Source organism: Pterocles gutturalis, unplaced genomic scaffold (genome assembly GCF_000699245.1).
Source record: "Pterocles gutturalis isolate BGI_N339 unplaced genomic scaffold, ASM69924v1 scaffold6427, whole genome shotgun sequence".
Taxonomy (NCBI): domain Eukaryota; kingdom Metazoa; phylum Chordata; class Aves; order Pterocliformes; family Pteroclidae; genus Pterocles; species Pterocles gutturalis.
Genome location: NW_010112598.1, coordinates 61,053 through 83,045, shown reverse-complemented (window position 1 = coordinate 83,045; position 21,993 = coordinate 61,053). Strand labels below are relative to the sequence as shown.

Sequence of the window (21,993 nt, the reverse complement as noted above, 5' to 3'; positions counted from 1 at the left end):
TTAAGGGGAACAATATTTACCAAAGAAGAGGATGATGTTGGTTGGGTTGTGTTTGATCAAGAAAAGGAAAGGGTGGTCAGCCTTAAACTCTTCAAACTCAGAGGAATGTTTGATGTCTCCCATCACCTCCTCTGAGCCTGCCATCTCAGTGCCCTCTTCATTGACTTCCATGTACGCCTCATGCATGGCCTCAGATATCTTCAGGCTCTTTGCTGAAGAGATGCCAGAGAGATTGGCTGATGGGCTGAACAGGTCAGTCATACCCAAGGCCATTAAGACAGATGTGAGGTTGTATTTTTCCTGAATCTTCATGCGTGGGAGGTACACTTTCACTTTCTTCTTTTCCATCACATTAGGGCTGGTCCACTGTGTAAGTTTTTCAAAGTTGATTTTGTTCTCAAGCTGCAAAGAGAGGCAGGGAATGAAACGCCTGAGACAAGAGTGCAATGGCCTTAATCTCTGTGTTTAAACAACTTTTTACTATTTCTTTCAATTTACTTTGTGTACAGAGTACAACTGATACTTAATCTTAAATGTTTTTGTTTATCCTGTATGCTTCCTCCTGACTACAGCCTATCTCTCATCTGTCTGGATGAAGTTGTCCAAAACTTTGTCATCTGAAAATTTTTTCAACAAAACAAGGCATTTTTTTTTGTGAAAATACACTTCTTGACAACATCAAATCAAATTGGCCCCAAAATTGTTCCTCCTGGAACACGTTTTATTGATCCCTTCCCTCATCTTAGTTCCTTTCTAATGCTACTTTTCCCATTTGTCTTTTAGTCAGCTCTTGGAATGCTTTCCTCATCACTTCCTTTTTTTATTTCCCCTTGGATAAACTTTTCTTGTTTAGCAAACCATTGAGTGCTCTCCTGGAATATCGACATCACTCGAAATGAAAAAAAAATCCTGCTAGCACATCTGGTTTTGGTACCTGAGGGAAGTCAGTGCGTATAGCAACATCCTCTTCTGCAGGGCTAGAATAAATAGCACTGCACTGCTTTACTTTCATTTTATTAGACTGAGTCCAGACTTTCCTCAGAGGCTTGTCTCTGCCTGAGCACCTGGTAGCACCTGGGGGGCTGTTTTGCCCCCTTTGCCTGCCCAGCACAGCCCTGGTGTGGGTAGCTGGGATGTAAATGGACAGCAAAAGGTCTGACAGTAGCCAAGTCCCGCTGAAGTGATAACTCTTCTGCTTCCCCTGCCAGAGCTGTACCTGTTCCAGGCCAGAGACATCATCAGGCAGCAGCACCAACATGCTCAGCTCCCCGCTGGCATATGGAATTTCCAGGATCTTCATTTTCTCTGCAGCCACCGTTGCCACTTTGAAGGTACTGTTCTGACACATCATTTGCACAGGTCTGCTTTCTTGCTGCAAAAACAGAAACATAAGACAACATGACCACGGAGCAGTTTTTTCTTTAAGCAGGCAAATATGTAAGGCCTATGAAAGGGACAGGGCTTGATCTTCAAGCATGTTGCCTTTGAAGAAGAGCTGTGTCTCCATTTTCCTCAGTCACCTGCTGGTGTGCCCTGAAAGCCTGGTCAGACACAGCTCTTGCAAAGACTCTTTGGCTTTAGACCCCTGCGCTGTCACCCAACCCGTGACAGCAACAGGTTGTACGTGTAACACACAGACTGCTGGCTTTGTAAACCAACAGCTGTCCTGGCCAGAAACTGTGTCTGTGGCCTGTTACCTCTGTGTCCTCCTACCTCTGTCACATTGAAGGGCACTTCCCGAGTGTTTTCTTCTTCAAATGCCATCTTCCAAATCCCTTTGAAGTAAATGGCATTCACAAGGACCATCGCAGTATCAAGATCAACAGAGCCTGACACAAGGAAATCTTTGATCTGTCCTTTAGGAAGGAAGCATGGTAGAGAGTGGTAAGATACACATCCTCTAGTGTGCACCAATACCTGCAATGAAGGGCATGGGGGTGTAGAGTGCCACTTTGTGGGGTTTTGTTTTCATAGCAATAAGCAACCTGCTCTTGCTTGACCCACTTTTTCTAGACATTATGATGAGCGGAAGACAAGGGTGCAGATTGTGGTAGGTAGGGGAAATATCTGCTACCCATTTTTAGTCCTTACCATTTGTCTCTTTCTCCACCCAGGAATTAATAAGCTGTCTTGCTTCCTCTGTAGCTGTTTTGAAGTTAACTTCTTCCAGCTCTGCTTTGTAGAATTTCTTTGCACACTTTAAGTATTCCTATGAGGAGAAGGATTACAGTTGTCAGACTTATGAGAACTTGAAAATGTATGAACATATGAATCATATGGTATGGAATATCCCTTTGGTCAGTTGGGTTCAGCTGTCCCAGCTGTGTCCCCTCCAACTTCTTGTGCACCCCCAGACTACTCACTGGTGGGGTGGTGTGAGAAGCAGAAAAACCTTGACTCTGTGTAAGCACTGCTCAGCAGTGATGACAACATCCTTGTGTTACCAATACTGTTTTCAGCACAAATCCAAACATAGCTTCATACTAGGTACTATGAAGAAAATTAACTCTATCCCAGCCAAAACCAGCACAGAAGTGCAAGACTCTGAAATTAAGCAGAATGGTTAAAATAACAGTGAACTTTTACCCCTGTGTTTGAACAGGTCAGTCACAGCTGTCTTCCTGTAACTGAACCTTAAAGCTGGACAAGAAAGACTACTTCACATATTTAGGTCTGGCACTTTTGTTTCAGATAGGATTCTAAGTTAAAATTTTGAAGTATTTTCTTTGTTTTACTGAAACACTTCCTGTTTAACAAGCATTTTTAAGGACAGACAATGTTTATTTCCTTCTCTTTGTGCCCACTTTCTATTTTGAATACTGTATTCTCACATTCTTAGATTTCAAAACCAAAGCTTCCTTTTACTGGGAAGATTTGATATCTGGCTTTGAAAAAATCCATATTTGACAATTTCAGGCTGCATGCATTCAAGTCATAAAATGTATTTCATTTGCCTTAAAAGTTACATTTTTCTTTAAAAGCCATTTTTTAGCAAATTAAAAACAATCTTGATTATTCTCTGTGACTCTTGCAACATGGGCATATTTTATGCCATTATACTTTTGCCTTGCCACCACCTAACAGCCACAGGAAGGTTCAAACTCGTTCTGAACCAGTTCCCCTTATGGCTCACAACAACCTCTTCATCAACAGACAGTGGACTATTGGTGGTGGTGCTTCTCTAGGGCAGAGCTGTGGCAGGGCCTTTAGGGGGAATCTCACTGAAGTCAGATCACAGTAAAACTCACCGGAAGAACAGGGTATGTTTTTTCAATGTAGAGTTTGTCAGCCATCTTGAGTGAGTATGTAGCATTTGTCGTGGTGATGTCTGTGAGGAAATTCTTGAATGTATTGTGGATGTATTCATAAGAGCCACACTGAGGTGATGACGTGAAAATAAGAAGATACATTGCATTAGCTCCTTCTTATCTAGGAAATAAGACCCTAAAGGATTGTCCCTGTCAGTAAGAGTCATGCTGCAGTGGAGTCCCCCCCCACCTTTGGGACAGCAGGTGCTGTGGCGATGGTGCATAGCACCAACAAGTTCATCCTTAAGATAAGTCACCTGAAATGTGCTTTTTTAAGAGTGCAGTTGTGTTGCTGTCACTGAGATTTCTGGGCTCTTCTCTGCCCAGTATCTTCCTGCTGTGCTTTGGAGTCTCTCAGTTGCAAGTCTGACTGCTGTACCCTGGCTCCAGGTGCTGAGCCCCTTCCCCTTCTGCTCCCAGCAGCACTTGCCCAGGAAGGCATCCTGCCCACACTGTCACTTGTTCTGGTGCAAGATGGGCAACCTGCCTTCTTTCCCTGGTTCTTAACTAATAGGTAAGTTGCACCCTCCTTCCCTCCTCCACAGATCTCCTTGGTTTGAGAGCATTGACATAGTTTTTGATAGGGTCTGAAACTGCCAGGATGGGAGGCAGAACAGTTCTAGTTTTGTTCTGACGAGAAAACAAGACTGAAAGGGAGATCAAGTTTTTTCTCTACCTGGGAGTCAGTAGTGTCTTCACCTCCTGTAACATTATCAAAGTGAAGAACCTGCAAAAGAAAATGACAGTGGTAGAAATGACAAGCGTGACCAAAATTGATGATCTACACACAATGCTTGAGGTAAAGCTGTTGGCTCAGAAGAAAAAAGCACTAGCTGAGAACATGGGTGAACTGAAAATTTACAAGTGAGCTTGCAACTGGTTTATACCCTCTGTGGCCTTCTGAGAAACTGTAAATATCACTCTTTTTTAAAGGATATTTTTTCTAGTGAATGTCTTGAAATTAACTGAGTTACATATAACGTACTGCTAATAATATTCCCTCTTCCTCGTATTTATCTTTTCTATATATTAAAAAAAAATCTGATCATATTATCTGGAAGATGTCAGAATTTAGAAGAAAAATATTGCTGACTGGTAATCCATTTTGTTATTGCCCTCAGTATGTTTTTCTTTTCTAAGTCTAAACTAACTGTCCCTTATAGTGAAAATATACATCTGTTTTGGTATTTTCCCTAAATAACTCTCAATCCAGTTCTCCCTTTTGTGACTTTGGCTTAGTTCTGGTGCATTGAAACTGGTGAGAACCTCATCAGTGGTTAATACATTTCAGTGACATTTGTTAGAAAGAACAGCAAGCACAGGTAGAGGTCACTTTACACCCATGTAAGTAACTTACCTTCTCCATCTGAGATTGAGTGTTACCTCTTGCTCCCAGATAGACCATGGCCAGGGCTGAAATGATGCTCAGCGGGGAGTAAAAGATGTTGTCGTTGGCATGGTAGACTTTCAGCTCTTTGAATACATCAAAACAAAATTCTGCATTTGCTGCGCTGATGGAGCCCATTATGAAATCGGTGTTTCTGAAGTAATCAGAAAGAGTTTTACTTATTATGATGAAATACATTAATTGTAAAGCAAGAAAGTCAGTCCACTTGAACCCCTGAACTTCGTGCAAAGGTTTTTTTTTCCTTTTTCAGCAAATATAATCCTGTGGTATGGATTTAAAAAGCAGATATGCTTTTGTATTCTTGAACAAATTCTGGGTAACTACCAGTTGTGCATAGGCTGCTGATTCTTTTATTTGAAACTGTAGTTCTACTTCTCTGTACATGTGTACCGTATTGTTGAAAATGTTGCAAAGATTATTATTTACCTTGAAAGAAGCTCATTAACCGTCTTCTCAAAACACACATAGATTTGTTCTCAGAATCTTCATTATTTTGAGACTCCAAGCCAGGTTCTTCACTATAGATTTTAACATCACTTTTAAGGTCAGTTAACAGATCAGCCCTCTATGATCCAAACTGCAGTTAATTCTGGTATACAGTGTGCAAGTCTGAAGCAACAGTGTAAGTTTTGCTAGACATACTCTAATTTCAGCCTAGTGTAAATGTAAGATAGGTTCTTACACCACCCATTTTGTCCGAGGTCTCAAATGTTGGCAATGTTACCTTCATTTTTTAAAATAGGCACAGCAGTGGAGACTGCAAATGATTTCTCAAATTCATCCAGTTTATGACAAACATCTATAACTAGTACATGTTAATATTCATTGTTAACTCAATTGTATCTCACTCTGTTTTCAAAAAGTGTTCTTTAATTTTTATTATCACCTTTTTCATAAAATCCACCTTCTAATAAGACAGTGCTTGTTTAGCCTTGTGTTTAATTTGCAGAGCACTTCACATCTTCAATATTTAAATATTTTTTCTGCCCTGTTTCTGTAATTCTTGTAAAATTTTCCCTGTAGTTTCAGCACCTAGCATTTCATCTAACACTGAAGGGATGGATTTTTTTAGTAAAGAAGTGAAGATTTTTTAGTAAATACAGTAGAAAATACAGTATTGTAAAGTCTAATGCAGCAGTGTAGTGTTTATACCACTTAAAACTTCCCACATCTTGACCGAAGCAGAGAGAACCTTGCTAGGGTGGAATTTCCCCGTTGCATCCACAGAGCTCTTGGGAGTCTTTAAGCAGTGCAAACTTTAATTTGTTTCCCTCTGTGGCTGCTAGAGAACAAAATCCAGGATAATGTGCCATGTGTATCACAGTCCCTATGGAATCAACACATTCAGGTGACAGTCATCTCTAAATGTGGGATGATTTTAACAACAGTGCATCTAGATGTTCCCCTGCTAGAAGGGATCTTCAATCTCTTTCTAAATTGGACCACTTATGTAGGTGAAATAAGAATCATAGAATCATAGAATAGTTAGAGTTGGAAAGGTAGATTTTTTTTATTATTTACCAAGTCTGCTAGCTATTATATTTTAGGATTTAAGCTCCATTTGTGGTCTTGGTGAAGAAACCTAATCATGAAGCAAATGTTTGTGTTTTTTTTTCTTTTAAATTTTAGAAAATGTAACCAGTAAAGATAACACAGAGCTGCAGTATGCTGAGGTCACCTGAACATGCTGCATTTCTTAATTTAATTCAAATAATGTCCAATCGGAGTTAGGTGGTGCTGGGTTGGACTTGATGATCCTTGAGGTCTTTTCCAACCTTAATGATTCTATGATTCTATGAGCCTATGTCTTCCATAAACCCTGCAACTGAGCTTTAGTTGCATCTTCTTGAATTTAAACAAATTCAGTTTTGTCTTTTAATTGTAAATGAAAAATTAAAGGGACAGAGAAAGAAGGAAGAAAGGCTGTCATAGCATATCACCAGCTTTTCAATGTGGAAGAATTAGTAAACAAAGCTTTGGTTCATACAAACAAATACTTTGACTTTATGCGTGGCAGAATGTGAAACAGTAAAATAGTGCAGAACACATGTGAAGGTGAAATGAGGTTTCTGCAGGAGGCATCCTTTAATCATTTGTTTCTTCAACTTATATTGAAGGCCATAAATAAAAGGTTTCATAAATCTTTTTGTAAGTTTTGTAAGAGATATTGTTTTTTAAAGTTGCAGATTAAAATTTAAATCATAGTCAAAAAGAAATGCTTACCTTATCAGGTTCACCTGTGAAGGTAACAGTACAGCTTCTCAGCTGCACTTGGGGGAGACTTGCTGAACTCCTTGAAATATATCTTCTGTAATTTTGTGACACGCCCCATGCTGCCTGTTCTATGTTTACCAAATAAAGTGATGGATGGAGCTCAGTGTCAGACATGCACTTTTACTTGGAATATGTCCATTTAATTAAAAAAAATGCCTAAATGAAAGGATTTTACCCTAAAATTTCCAGAATGGGTGATTAATTCATCATAGCATGTGAAACCTCACAGGAAAGGACGGAGCATATTGAAATAGATGAAGCAAAAATATTTATAAAAGCTGTTCATTGTAAGTTGAATAGTAAGTATGATTTGGTTATGGAAGCAAATGGTGTGTCATGGCTAGTGAAAATAAAAAAAAGACATGAGAAATTCCATCTTGCAGAATGTCTGTCAAGAATTTTGAGTAAATTTCCTTAATATTCCTCCATAATGAGTACTGACAGGCCAGATCCCTCTCAGAGTCGCCATTCTCTGAACTCGAAAAACTTGATAAGATCAGCATAAGCAGGATTGCTTGCTATGATATGCCTATGCTATACTTATTGCAATTTTCTCTCTCCTGTTGTTGGCTGGACTACCACTATCCCTAGTCTTTCTTCTCACCAGAATCCTTAGCTCTTGCTGAGGAATGGAGAAACTTCTGCTACAGAGGAACTTGAGAAAGAGCACATCCTTCAACTGTTAGTTGCCAAATTTAATAATATTGAAATAGATTATTCTGCAAAAACTTCTATGTAGTTTCCCTGTGCTACTTACAGCCTGTATTGTAAAAGACCACAAACACTGTGTTTAACGAGCACAGTTTTTCCTCACAGAGCAATCTAACTCGAGGAACTCACGCATAGTCACAGTCTGTGCAACACATCAATGGAACAAAACCTTCAGTGAGCGTATTGTGGGAATACCAATTAATTTCAAAAACAATATTCAGAGCATCTGTATAAAAATGAATTACAGAGTGGAAGAAAGGTGTGTTGGAAAAAGAGGGGTTGAGCAGAGAAGAAAGACAAGGCTTCTGTTGCTATTTAAATTCAGACATCAGGATATTTAGACCCCAGGCAGGTGTTACCAGGAAAGGATTTGAACTCACTGATAGAATTTTGAAGGGTGGTTTAAGGGGAGTTGTTCTTTTCCTTCTCCACAGGTCACCTAGCACCAGGTGCCAGGTTCAAAATGTGCCTTTTGTACACACAGAGACCATTCTTACAGATCTTCCACGAGTAACTTCATGGCACATCAGGTGAACAAACTAGTTGAAGAAACATTCATGGTCTGCAGGACAGTCATAATATACAATAGCAAGCATAAAGCAGTCGCATAATTTCTTTGAAATAAAAGAATGAACAGACAATAAAAGAAACTACTTTGACCTCTCTAAATGCCATGTGATTTTAAAACAGAAATCCAAAGTCAATACACAAAATGCCTCTGAAATTGTCTAGAACAAATTATGCTTGTGGAAAGAAGAGGTGGACTCCTTAACCCTTTTAGTTGTCTATGCAAGTGGAAAGCCTTTGAATCTTCCATGCCGTTCCTCCCTAATATGGTCCTTATTCGTCCCATTCAGCTGAAGATGCTAGTGCAATAATAATCGTTAAGAGCTCAGTCTGGACTGGTGTACTGACATACTTTACATGGCACAGTTTATAGGCCAGGCCAGTCTGCTACAGCCATTGCTGTGCAGTGACAGTGCTTTTGAGGAAAGGTCATTAGCGTCACCTCACATTTGTGGCCCATCACCACAAATCTATTATAAAGGGAATGAGCTGTTCTCTTACAGAAGCAGCACGTAAATTGGTTTAGGTGAAAATGGTATCATCACGCTGGAGGAAGGAGAGGTCAAGTGGGTGAACGTATCTATACATGGTGAATACCTTTAACCACACAACTGAGAGTGCTCCCAAAACTGCAAGCCATTCCTGTGGCTGCTGCCCCTTCTGCCTTTCCTGCTTAGGGCTGCTTTGTTTCTGTTCAAACAAGCTTTAACACTCACAGCCATGGTCCACTGTTTTATACTTACAGCTCAGAATTCAAAGGATTAGCCAGTATGTTTTATGCTGTCACTTCAGACTTTTGAGCATGCCTTGAATCTTTTTCCTTGGCAATCAAGTTGTCTTGTGGTACACTCCAGCTCACAGTATGTGAGCCACCTTGGCATTTGTGCACCATCTACCTGAGTCTCATTTCGATCATCATAGACAGCCTGTGTTTGATTAATGTTGTTAGCAATGGCATGGTTTTCAAAATACGTCTGAGTTGAATATAGTCATTAATGAAAGGAATTTTTTATTTCCCAGTAGAGAAAGGGCAGTACACTCCTCCAGAAACATATTAGTACCCAACCCAGTTTACTGTTTTAGTTAGCATTTCTATTTTTTATTGGACAAATGAATTATTAAGGTAAAGCAAGTTGCAGAAGCAACAAAATAATTCCATAAGTAAATACAAATCTTGATCACGATCAGCCATCAGTGCAGAATTGTAAGTCTGCATAGTCTACTCGTCAAGTTTAGATCTGTCATGGAGTCTAGTGAAATTAAGCAAACCTTCCTGTAGTTGAAATGCTTCCTGGGATAAAAGATAATGGATTGCCCTGTCCAGCACAGCTGTGTAATGCAGCACAAACACAAATGGATGTGTTTTTTCACATGTCCTTGTTTCGACAATGCTTGTCCCAAAGAAAGAGGTCAGCTAAGGCTCTGCTGCCCTTTCCTCTGCCAGACATTTCATTGTGGAGCTGTCCCTTAAACCAACAGACTCCTGGACATTTGAGCCTTTCCAAAAGGATACGAAGTCCAGGTCAGCTCACAGACCAAAACCTCTCATCCAATCACAAAAACCCACATAGAACTCAAGATTTTGTTCTCATCCATGCTGCTGTTTTTTTGCCAGAAGGAAGGAGCATGTTTATTGTCTTGTGTTTGTCTTGCTCAGAGTGGCTGCCAGTGATTGTTTAAAAAGTTAGCTGCCATTGCACACTTGGTGCTGTAGCTATCAATGATGGTTTCTCTCTTAGTTTTCCTGTAGGACTGTATTCTTTCCCCAGTCTGAAGAAAATGAGGTGTCTGGTCAAGCTCCTTCAGACGGGAGCTCATAGCCCACCTGGCATCTTTCTGCAGCAGTGCTGTGCCATACTGAAGAGACTGACATTGTTGCCTGCAGTGCTGCTTTGATTGTTCACAGACTGTGACAAGGATATCAGTGTTGGCAGAGTGGATTTCTCCAGTGAAGGCATCTTCAGAAGGAACCTATGATGGCCTTGGTCCCAAGTCTCTCACACTTACTACATTTGCTTAGCAGTGCACACAGCATCCAGGGTCTGCTGCTATACAGGTTCTGGACCAGCACACACAGCAGTCCCTTTATGTCACAACAGTATGTGTGAAGTCCCTTATTCATCCCTCAAGTCCCTGGGATCAGCCAACAGCCATGGTGAGGCTGTAGATGGTCTCACCTCACTGGGTCCTAAAGAGGCAGCATTGTAATCAGGCCCTTGCACCTAGTATACACATGGTACAGGACTGGTGGCCACTGGCGTTGGCACAACTAGTTTACTGGCTGTGCCATTGGGAGCTTAGTTAGCGGGGTCTTCCCCCAGAGAAGACTGTTGGTGACAGCCTGTGACTAGCACTGCTCATGTCACAGAGCCTGTCACTTTACCTGCCACCGCTCACTGGAAGCCTGCCCAGAATGACAGTTATCTTGGTACTTGATCCCAGGAAAAATAGCATTTTTCTTTTGCACAAAATACAATAAACTAGTCTTTTGGTTTGTTTCAACACACACATCCTTCCATGAAGCTTTCCTCTCCTCTGACTAGTAGCCTGCTGAGCTTCTTAATAATATTCCTGGCATGTTCCTGCCTCCCCTGCAGGAAAAGGCTGTTGCAGAAAAGGAGAGGAGAAATGTCACTGCACAAAGGTCCAGGCCATCATGTCAGCTTTGCAGAAAAGAACTGGGGGCCCTGGTGGACACCAAATTGACCATGAGTCAGCAATGTGTCCTTGTGGCAAAGCAAGTCAACCATATCATGGGCTGCATTAGAAAAAGCATTGCCAGCAGGTGAAGGGAGGTGATCCTTCCCCTCTGCTCAGCGCTGGTGAGACCACAGCTGGAGCACTATATCCATCTCAGGGCTTTCTGGTACAAAAGAGATGTAGATGTACTGGAGCAGGACCAGAGGAGAGCCACAAAGATGATGAAGTGATTAAAGCATCTGTCATGAGAGGAGAAGCTCAGAGAGATAGGAATTGTTACCCTGGAAAGGAGAAAGTACCGGAGGGATCTATCCATAAGCATAACTTACTTGGTGGGATGGTGAAAAGAAGATGGGGCCAGACTTTCTCCAGTGAACAGGCAAGAGGGAATGGGCACAACTTGAAATAGCATAAATTCAATTTGAACATAAGAAAATCGATTTGTTTATGGGAAGAGAGGTAAAGCCAGGTTGTTCGAAGAGGCTGGGGAGTCTCCATCCTTGGAAATGTTCAAAACCCAGCAGGACATGATCCCAAGCAACCTGCTGTAGCTGACCCTGCTTGAAGGAGCAAGCTTGAATCGGCAGAGGTCACTTCCAATCTCAGCTGTTCTGTGATTTTGTGTTATATGTAGAGGAGGATCTCAAGGGAGATGGAGACAGGAGGGTTCTTGCACATTAATGTGCAAAGAAAGTACTGTGGTGTAGATGAGGCACTTGGAATGGGAGCGTATGGCAAGTCCCACAGAGGAGTACTCTTTCTATGTTGTACAGGGAGCAATGTCTCCTCAGAGTGGAAGGCCCTTGGACCTCTCTTTGTGCTTTCTGGAGGTGTGTTAGTTGCACCAAGAGGTGCAGATGATTTCAGACGTTGTCTTGCCCCCCATGTGTTACCTGCCAAGCCTTCTGTCTGGTGCTGCACAGCAGTCTGTCAGAGAAAGAGGGTCTCAATATTTCAGCAAACAAAAATGCCAGAAATCTCTGGAGGGCTACAACAAAAATGGCAGTAGCAACAAGAAGGTTTTCAAGGTTTATTTATTTTTGTCTTTTTAAAAATAAATTCTTTTGGAGCATTTTAATATTGTTAAGATTTTTGACACCCCCCCGCCCTTTTTTTTTTTTTTTTTTTTTTTTTTTAGCAAATACACTCAGCTGTCTATTGCTGTGAGAAACAGAAGCATGCCATGGAAATGAAACCTGCCAGGTGGAAGTGCAGAGGTGCTCAGGCAGAGCACAGGGTCCAGCATGCTCCTGGAGCACCTGCACCTCTCCACTGAGTGCTTGCTCGGTGGGCGAGGGGACAGAGAGGCTTAACCATAGACCTCATCTCTCTGGGACACAGGAAGGGCTGCTTCTTTCAAAACCCACCAAGGTTTTTGAGAGCTCAGAGGCCACAGCTTCATCCCACTGGCCAGGTCTGCTACCCCCTTCACAGGGAACACTTTTCCACTGCCCTTTAAACATCATGGCTATTTGGTCTATGGTGGCCGGGGCCAGGTCCTAGCCATTGCTACTTCGTTGCAGGTTTGGTTCAGTATTGCTGAATTTGCACTTTTTGCTGCCTCCTGTTTTCCCTTTTGAGAAAGAGGAAGCTTTGTATTTGCTTGTAAGCCTCATGGCTCCTTTGCTTTTTTCCCATTCCTTAATTTTAACCTTTGTTGTCATTCTGGAAACAACGTTGGTCACTGAGGCATCTCTTTGTACTTTAAGCACTTTCCAGTTTAATAATCATAGGAAGGCAAATGTAACCCTTGTCAAGTCTTCTTATTGTTTAAGTGCACTGGCTTTTAAATTTAACAGACTGGATCAACTGCTTCTGGCTGCAAGAGATGCAAAAGGTGAATAAACTGCTTATGATAAACCTTGAGAGATGTTGACATTTTGCATCTCATGGAACTGTTTATATCACTGCTTTCATTTCTAAAGAACAAAAATTAAAGTATACTTGTTAAAATAGCTGTTTTTACCACTGAAAACAAATATCCTAATGATACTCAAATAACATGGGTGTAAGACCTGTAGCACCAGCTGCTTTCTTCTACAGGTCTGCTTTTATCATACCACACTATGTGCTAATGTGGAAATAGCCAACACTAACAACAGAGTTCCTCCTCTTAGGATTCTTAATGGGGAAATGCTTTGCCTAATATTCTTTGCCTAGTAGTCTTTGTCTGCTTATTATTTCTTATGCCTTTTGAGTTATATGATTTTCAGATTATTTCATCATCTAAAATGGCAGAGCTGCTGGAATAGTTGTTGCTTGAAATGTTTACTAGACTATTTTCAGTGCATCTTTAATACCCATTGTAACTGTACTGAAAAATACATAAGAATAAATTAGTATTCCATTGGGTTATTTCTTGGTAATCTGTAATACAGAAAGGAATCAAACTCTAGATGTGTGCATTTAGGCATTTCATAAATGCCTAGGGAACTTCATGTCTACATGCTTTATTCATTCTAAAAAAAGGATTTTGTACAAAATCCCATTTTACTCACAACAGTTACCAATGCAATGATATTTTTAAGGGTTTGTCCTCAAGAAAATTTATATAATTGTCATGACAAGCATTTGTGATTTTCTTTTATTATGTTAACCCCCCACAAAAAAACCCTGTATACATCAAAATCAATAATGTATGATTAGAATGAAAATAGGACATGGTATGGAGCCAATATATCCATATTTGCAGATGGCAATGGACACATAGGAAGAAAAAGACAGAAAATATTACAATTCTCATCTATTTATTAAAAACAAGAGATGTAGCCTTGGACTATTATGGGAACAAAGAAGGCCAGCTGCATTCATGGCAGAATAATGTACTCAAGTTTTGAACTTCACCTGAAGGCTTTCCCGGGACTTATGGAAGTTTACTTGCTAAGCAAGTTCAACAAAGATAGGGATTATTTTGAAAGCTGTGTTTTTTCACAAAACTCCCATGGAAAAATCAGATTCTTTAATACCACTTGCGGGATTTTTCAGAAAAATCAAAATGTTCTCAAATTTGAAGTGTCTTCCAATGTTTTAAACAAGAATTCAGTCAGGTTTTTTTGCCTGGTGGTGGTCAATGAGTTCTGGATCATCTGGATTATCCAGATATCCATGTTTTAGGCTTCGAATTGACACTCTGTGAGAAGACATAACTGCACTTACATAAAGTTAGGTTTCTTTGCACTCTCTGAAGTGGAAGGGAGACTCTCCATGACTTTGGAGAACCTCTACAAGAAATTCAGAATTAGGTGAGGAATTCATGGTGAGAGGACAACTCTGGTGATAGTGGACATGTACACCATTTCCCAACAGCTAAGTAAAAAAATTTAAAATTTACGTAGGCACCAGTCAATAACCTGCATAGCAGAATCTTATCCACAAGGATCTCCTCCAGACTGGAGATCTCAAAACCTGTGTTTCAGGAACAGCACCACATGTTTGCCAGCAGGACATTACCAGGGAATGGGATGAGCACAGCCCATGGCTTTACATGTAATGAACACCCAAAGAGCTGGAGTCACACCTGCAACTTCTTTCTCGAGTGAAAGTCTCTTGACCTCTTCCTGGCTGTTGGGTGCCTCTATTCTCTATTGGCTCAGATTCTGCACAAATCAAGCAATCATGAAACAAGAGTTAGAAGGGAAAGGAGTAAACACACTTGCTGCTGATTCCTCACCTGCAGGTATGTCTTTGCTGTGGAAGTTTGCCAAATGGGCATTTCTTACATGAGGATTTCCACTTGGGGAAAATATTGAAGATATGAGGTTATGCTACAACGGTATGGTAAAGGGGCTTTGTTTCTGAGGGGAGCATTATTTCCAGGTCTTTCTTTCTTTAAGGGGAACAATATTTACCAAAGAAGAGGATGATGTTGGTTGGGTTGTGTTTGATCAAGAAAAGGAAAGGGTGGTCAGCCTTAAACTCTTCAAACTCAGAGAAATGTTTGGTGTCTCCCATCACCCCTGCTGAGCCTGCCATCTCAGTGCCCTCTTCATTGACTTCCATGTACGCCTCATGCATGGCCTCAGATATCTTCAGGCTCTTTGCTGAAGAGATGCCAGAGAGATTGGCTGATGGGCTGAACAGGTCAGTCATACCCAAGGCCATTAAGACAGATGTGAGGTTGTATTTTTCCTGAATCTTCATGCGTGGGAGGTACACTTTCACTTTCTTCTTTTCCATCACATTAGGGCTGGTCCACTGTGTAAGTTTTTCAAAGTTGATTTTGTTCTCAAGCTGCAAAGAGAGACAGGGAATGAAGTGCCTGGGATGCAAATACAACTTCTTCCTACCATTCATTTTAATCAAGGCTATCATAAAAAAACCAAACCAAAACAAAACAAAACAGAATGGTTCCTGAACTGCATCCAATCAACATCCTTCTTGTAGTTTATTATATGGCACTGACGGACTGCCTGTGTCACTGTCCTTTTATTTGGTTCCTTACCCACCTGACACATCCCCTTCTGTCCAACTAATCTTGTGTTCCATGAGGTGCAGCACAACAGTTTCACAGCCTAGCAAAGCAGTCAGCTTGCAATAAAAGGCCATGAAAATTTAACTACAGTTGATAATACCTACCAAATGCAAACTCTCTACATCATTAATAACTCTATATCATAATTCCAAAAAAAATCTGGAATATGGATTATGTAATGCAGGCTGCATCACTTTTTCCTTTCCTTGAGTAAAGGTTGGTGATTTGGTATCACCTTGATAACTTTAGTTGAAAAGATTGATTCCTGCAAAGATTGCCTAATTCATATCAGTTATAGCAACATTTCCTCAACAGTTGATATGATGGGGTGGGTCAAATTACCTCTCAATTAAAAAAAGAGTCTGATAGTGCATACTTCCTCTTCTGCAGGGCTACAGCAGCACTACACTCCTTTACTTTCATTTTATTAGACTGAGTCCAGACTTTCCTCAGAGGCTGGTCTCTGTCTGAGCGTAGCACCTGGGGGGCTGTTTTGCCCCCTTTGCCTGCCCAGCACAGCCCTGGTGTGGGTAGCTGGGATGTAAATGGACAGCAAAAGGTCTGACAGTAGCCAAGTCCCGCTGAAGTGATAACTCTTCTGCTTCCCCTGCCAGAGCTGTACCTGTTCCAGGCCAGAGACATCATCAGGCAGCAGCACCAACATGCACAGCTCCCCGCTGGCGTATGGAATTTCCAGGATCTTCATTTTCTCTGCAGCCACCGTTGCCACTTTGAAGGTACTGTTCTGACACATCATTTGCACAGGTCTGCTTTCTTGCTGCAAAAACAGAAACATAAGACAACATGACCATGGAGCAGTTTTTTCTTTAAGCAGGCAAATGTGTAAGGCCTATGAAAGGGACAGGGCTTGATCTTCAAGCATGTTGCCTTTGAAGAAGAGCTGTGTCTCCATTTTCCTCTCTCACCTGCTGGTGTGCTCTGGTCAGACACAGCTCTTGCAAACCTGACAGCAAGGGCCCAGCTAACTCACCCAGCCAATGCCCACAGCATCATGTATGTGTAACATCCAGCCTGCTGCCTGTGCAAGCCAACAGCCTGGCTTCCTGGCCAGGAGCTGTGTCTGTACCCCCCCTACCTTTGTCACGCTGAAGGGCACTTCCCGAGTGTGTTCTTCTTCAAATGCCGTCTTCCAAATCCCTTTGAAGTAAATGGCGTTCACAAGGACCATCGCAGTATCAAGACCAACAGAGCCTGACGAAAGGAAATCTTTGATCTGTCCTTTAGGAAAGAAGCAGGGTAGAGTGGTAAGTTTCATAGGAGTAGTCTTGCATTTTAGAGGTGAGTTGACATGCTGCTGCTTGACTTGACTTCCTCTTCTTCAAAGGTCTGTGTGTGGAATTCAGGTTCTTGAGGAGGATTTAACACAGAACCACTGGCACCTGGCCAGACATTTCTGCAAGAAGACAGGTAGGTTCCAGAGTGGTATACATCCCCGGGAATATTTCTAACCAGTGCTCAGAAAAAGATTTATATATAAAAGAAGAAACAGGAGAGGGAAGCAGCGATATAGATTTTCTGTTTCTCACTGTGCTTCTATCTCACATTTCACTCTTGTTTTTCCTCCCACCTCAGCACGATAAATGTACACAAGTTCTGGAACCATTCCTTTCCCACTTCCTGCCCATCCAGCACATGCTTGTAAAATTATGCCAGTGTTCTAGAGAAGCTGGGACTAACCTTGCATGAGTTAAGGTCTTCAGACACAAAAAGTGTGCATATAAAGTGTGCATATCCTGGCATCCCTGCCTTTGCCAGATATGTTTAAAACACATTGTCACTGCCACACAGGTGCAATAAAGTCATCCCTACCCACAGGAAAATATCCACTAATTGGGGTGGTGGGAGGAGGAAATTTCTCCTCTAATGTTTAGTCTTTCCAGAAGTAATTTAAATACAGTTGCAAGAGGGAAGTATATTTCAAAATCTTGTCTGACCTTACCATTTGTCTGATTTTCCACCCAGGAATTAATGAGCTGTCTGGCTTGATCTGATGCTGTTTTGAAGTTGACCATTTCCAGACCTGCTCTGTACAGTTTCTTCACACATTTTAAGTAGATCTGTGAAGAGAGCAATTGTAGTCTAGTAATTTTTTTAAAAACAGTATGAAGGTGAAATAAAGTATGGCTAAAAGGATTTTTACAGTGATGCCATGACTAGGCCACTCTCGCTGCTTACTTCTGGAAGAATCTGCTAAAACTGGGCCAGAAAAAATATTTTGATCCTTGACATTTTCAGATCTGATATTTTTGTTACTTAATCAGTTAAGAGTATATATTAGGAATGTTTAAATATTTTATTGAAGAAAGCCTGATCCAAGAACACTGTTTTAGATTCATTTGAGAGTGTTTTATTATCTTTACGATGTCCACTTTTTTAAAAGCATTTTTCCTTATTTTTAAATGTAAGAAATTTCTTTGATTTAGGATATTTGTATGTTTTCTTTTGACAATGCCAAATGAAAGTTTTTTATACTTTCAAAAGTTGTTTTTGAGGTGAGGCTTTCAAGTGAAGTAATGTGCTGAAGTCAAATTATTTCCTGAAAAAAAACAACCAACCTATGAAAATGAAAAGGCTTTGGGGGACTAAGTGGGGAGAAGGGAATTACATTACCAAATAGTTTTGTTTATTACTGTATTTATCTTTTTGCCTGGAATTACTTTCCATTGAGGCTATTGTCAGGGCTGTGGCAAAGGGAAAAATCGTGGAAGTCCACACCAGTGGGGACCACTGGATTAACAGATCACCTACTCTGGCCAGTCCTGGATTATGGGTTTATACAGGGTTTAGCAAGAAATCACTCTAATGTACAACTCACCGGTAGGACTGGACGTGTCTTTTCAGCATAGAGTCTGTTGGCAATGTGGAGTGAATAATTGGCTTTTGGTGCAGTGATATCAGAGAGAAGTTCTTTGAACAGTAAGTGGATATTCACAGACTTGCCACACTGAGTTGTTGTTAAGAAGATAAAAAAGTATAGCTGTTAGCTTATTTTACTAGGAGGAGAATTATGTATAAGGTACAAATAACATGGCAAAGCACACAATGTTTGGACCTTTGCAAATGAGCATGTACTACAGTCTAAAAGCTCCATGGGATGGGATGTTCGATATAACTAACCAATGATGTACCATTGATTCATGGCATGTGATGACACATTCTAAGTGATAACAAGCAGAAAACTTCAGTGATAATTCTGAAACCGTATGGCCCAGGAGTGAGGCAACAAAAAGAAAAATTCAAGTGTTAGTGAATGCAATTGGCAAGCTGTCATAGATATAGAGCCTCTAGTTCCCAGCTGCTTGCATTTTCATGGCAGTTTTCTGCTGAAGCTGCAGATGGGAGAAGAGTGCTAGATGACAAGGAAGTCAGGAAGTATCTCACAATATAGTGAAAAAATGGATCAGCTGTCTAATGCCACAACAATAGCATTCCACGTGACACAGGCTAAGAGCATGTAAGAAAAATACACAATGATAAACCATGGCTCGGATGTCACTTTATAAGAAGGAGAATTATGTTGAATTGCTCCTTTCTAAAGGCTTAACCAGACACTAAATCTAGCTGATATTGCCTTTAATTTTCTTTTTTTTTTTTTTTTTAAAAAAAAAAAAGGTCTTCTTGTTCTTTGCACATCCCACCTTGTGCTTGTGGATCCCAAGTGGATAGGAGCAGGCCAGGGAGCATGGCTTCTGTTATCTTTACAGAGGCAGCAGATTAATACAGAGGAAAGCACACGGGCCATAACAAGGTACTGGATCCCCTCATGGATAGGGTAGCAGTGGGAATTGGAGGCTGGAAAAGTCCTGTAGCTTTTAGAAGAGTGTGGTGACTTTCCAGTCCTTGATGCTTCTGGGCTCTTTTCTTCTGAAGCATCTTCCTGCCCTACTTTGGAGTCTCAGCAGCAAGTCTGACTCCTGTACCCTTGCTGCAGGTGCGGAGCCCCTTTCAAGTGCTGTCCCCCAGCAGCACCATCAGGTGTGCAGATGTTCATCTACACAAGGAGGTAGCCTGGTACCCAAAGCACCTTATCCTGTCCTGTAATTTGCCAGAACAGTGCAACATGTGCAGCCTGTCTTCTTTTTCTGGTTTGTTCTGTTGTTGGTTTTGTTGTTGTTTTGTTTGTTGGGTTTTTTTTAATTTACACCTCTTAAATTAGGACCACTAGCAAAGGTATGGGAAGGTGTTGAACCTACCTGAAGCACAGTCAGAACAATCTATTCTCAGGAGAAAAATGTGAATGAGAAATAAATGTACCTTAGATTTCTGTACCTTGGTCTGAATAGTTCCTCCAAGTCCTGCAATTTTGTCAAAGTGAAGAACCTGCAATTGAAAGTAGCAATAGAATAAATTCCATACATGAAGTCCACTGAGAGTCACTGATGTTTGTATTGAAAATATAGGTTTGGACTAACCAGGTCTGATTAGCACATAGATGAACTGAGAAGTTAATGTGAGCTTTAAATCAGTTTTTTTACTGCATGTGCCACACTGAATATTTGTGACTAAGATCCTCAGCTTAGATCCCTTCTTTTTCAGTATTCAGTCTGTAAACCAGATACAACCTTAATATATTGTATTTATAACTGTGACTCCTGTTTTCTGAATGTTTCATCTTTTGTATATTACAAGTTGTCTTTTACACCTGGAAGGAATCAGGTCTGTGAGATAATATAAGCTGAAGCAAGAGCAATGGCAAGTGAAAACTCAGCTCCAGCTCCAAACCTCATGGTCTGGAATGCCATTCTTTTTCTAGTCAAGTTTGAAGCCCATGCCAAATGTGACTATGTGACTTTCTTCCCTCAACTGGAGAAAGTCCCAAGATGTAAATGGATAATCTGTTGCTGTGTTGAACAAGATCAAAAGAAGTTTGTATCCATTTATGTAACTTACCTTCTCCATCTGATACTCTGTGTTACCTCTTGCTCCCAAATAAACCATGGCCAAGGCTGCAATGATGCTCAGTGGGGAATAGAAGATGTTGTCATTGGCATGGTGGGCTTTCAGCTCTTTGAATACATCAAAACAAAATTCTGCATTTGCTGCGCTGATGGAGCCCATTGTGAAATCAGTGTTGTCTGAAGCAAACAGAAATATGACTGTATAGTGGTGATATGTAGCACTTGCTTTAAAAAGTACTGTCAAAAGCCCAGAAACTGCTACTTCATTGCTGGTTTTGTGATGCTGGACCAATGAATGATACGAAGCCTACAAATTCTGTGATCACTAGAAATATTGTAACTCCCGACCCATTTATCTCTGAATGCATGTTTGGTTTCTTTCAGCAAGACACTAGCTCATCATCAAGTTGTTTTTGAGGGGAGATTTTCAAGTGAAGAAATGTGCTGAAGTCAAATTATTTCCTAAAAAAACCCATGTCATGTACTTGCCTTTCAGGAAATGATAGTTTCATCCATGCTTCGATATGATAAAAATAACACTGAATGGATGAGTTTCCCTATGGCCATCCAAAGGACTCTGAATGATGTCTGAGACAATGCAAACTTCATATTTCATGTCTTCTGTGGCTGCTCTGGGCCATCCTCTGGATCTTTAAATCAAATGTAGTCAACTCGCTATACTCTTAGTGAATTCTTACTGTTGCTTAGTACAACCAGCCACAAATTTGCAGGTTACTTTACTGTATTTTATAGGAATAATGGGAGCAAGTTGCCCTGTAAACCCAGCCAGTTGCTTAGATGCTGAACTATAGATTTAGGAGATTTCTTTCCTGGAGTCCCATTTCAGACATTTAATCCCTGCTGATGCTTTTTTTGTTGAGAAAAAACACAAGCATATATATAGTAAACACAGGGTTTTACAAGTTTACGGATTGAAACAGGGTAGAGCTGCATTCATTCAGTCAGGTGCAAGTCCTGTACATGCAAATGAATTTGACATGTTAAGGATATTCATTGAAACCTGCAGTCATTCTCTCTTTTGAATCTGAGATCAAGAAAGCTGCATACTGTTCTTGTATCTCTGAAACAGTTAAAGTTGGAGGAATAGCAGCATATCCATAGTTCAGAGCAGATGTGGTTGATTATGTGACCTGAGAGGCATCTGGCACTAATGACTGTGGAACCACAGGCTCTGATTTGTCATACTGTACCTCACCTGTGTTCTCCAGAGAGTGAGACTGAGAAAAGAGAAATTACTTTATTCCCAAAATAATTATTAAAATTATAAAATAACCGTTTTAATGTGACACTAAAGTTTCAATGAAAAAAGAGGTATTTCTACTCAAAGCTATAGTGTACAAACACTCAGATATTGCACACCTAAAAGTATTTGACAGTCAAACAGTATAAGATTTATTGATAAGGCAAGGTAAAAATTACAGTATATGCTGTCTCTTTACATAGCTGCCTTATACTTACCTTAAAGTTCTTGAACATAATATCACTTTTTTTTCATATTAAAGAATACAGATTAGAAATTATATTTTACTTGGAGAAATACTTACCCCACAAACTTCAAAGAGCCACGTAATAATCCAGCTTGCCAGCTGAACCTAAATAGATTCTCTGAGTTGT

The 21,993-nt window shown here is 40.6% G+C and overlaps 2 protein-coding genes across 3 annotated transcripts; both read right to left on the bottom strand.

The window, feature by feature from the left end:
• LOC104462244 (ovalbumin-related protein Y-like) lies at positions 1-4,833 on the bottom strand. Its single transcript, XM_010074110.1, has 7 exons — positions 4,666-4,833; positions 3,985-4,035; positions 3,249-3,377; positions 2,092-2,209; positions 1,714-1,856; positions 1,217-1,372; positions 1-402 (listed from the first exon to the last, which is right to left on the bottom strand). Exons 1-7 carry the CDS (start codon positions 4,831-4,833, stop codon positions 1-3), a joined length of 1,167 nt encoding a protein of 388 aa, XP_010072412.1.
• A 9,878-nt stretch (positions 4,834-14,711) lies between these two features.
• On the bottom strand, positions 14,712-20,529 carry LOC104462243 (ovalbumin-related protein X-like). 2 transcript variants are annotated; one of them, XM_010074108.1, is made up of 7 exons: positions 20,351-20,529; positions 19,715-19,780; positions 18,276-18,404; positions 17,400-17,517; positions 16,536-16,678; positions 16,062-16,217; positions 14,712-15,198 (listed from the first exon to the last, which is right to left on the bottom strand). In XM_010074108.1, exons 1-7 carry the CDS (start codon positions 20,516-20,518, stop codon positions 14,797-14,799), a joined length of 1,182 nt encoding a protein of 393 aa, XP_010072410.1. In that variant the 5' UTR covers positions 20,519-20,529; the 3' UTR covers positions 14,712-14,796. The 2 variants fall into 2 exon arrangements, with proteins under 2 accessions (XP_010072410.1, XP_010072411.1); XM_010074109.1 differs by having other exon boundaries at positions 14,797-15,198; positions 19,730-19,780; positions 20,351-20,518.
• Positions 20,530-21,993: the final 1,464 nt, after the last annotated feature.

What these genes read in the sequence shown, in the direction of transcription:
- LOC104462243 (XM_010074108.1), bottom strand. Translation starts at nt 20,518, where the DNA reads ATGGGCTCCATCAGCGCAGCAAATGCAGAATTTTGTTTTGATGTATTC. An exon ending in TGCCCTTCAGCGTGACAAAG is followed by an intron (nt 16,218 to 16,535) that starts GTAGGGGGGGTA and finishes CTGTTTTTGCAG; the next exon opens with CAAGAAAGCAGACCTGTGCA. An exon ending in ATGTCTCTGGCCTGGAACAG is followed by an intron (nt 15,199 to 16,061) that starts GTACAGCTCTGG and finishes CTCTCTTTGCAG; the next exon opens with CTTGAGAACAAAATCAACTT.
- LOC104462244 (XM_010074110.1), bottom strand. Translation starts at nt 4,833, where the DNA reads ATGGGCTCCATCAGCGCAGCAAATGCAGAATTTTGTTTTGATGTATTC. An exon ending in CTCAATCTCAGATGGAGAAG is followed by an intron (nt 4,036 to 4,665) that starts GTAAGTTACTTA and finishes TTTCTTTTGCAG; the next exon opens with GTTCTTCACTTTGATAATGT. An exon ending in ATGTCTCTGGCCTGGAACAG is followed by an intron (nt 403 to 1,216) that starts GTACAGCTCTGG and finishes CTCTCTTTGCAG; the next exon opens with CTTGAGAACAAAATCAACTT.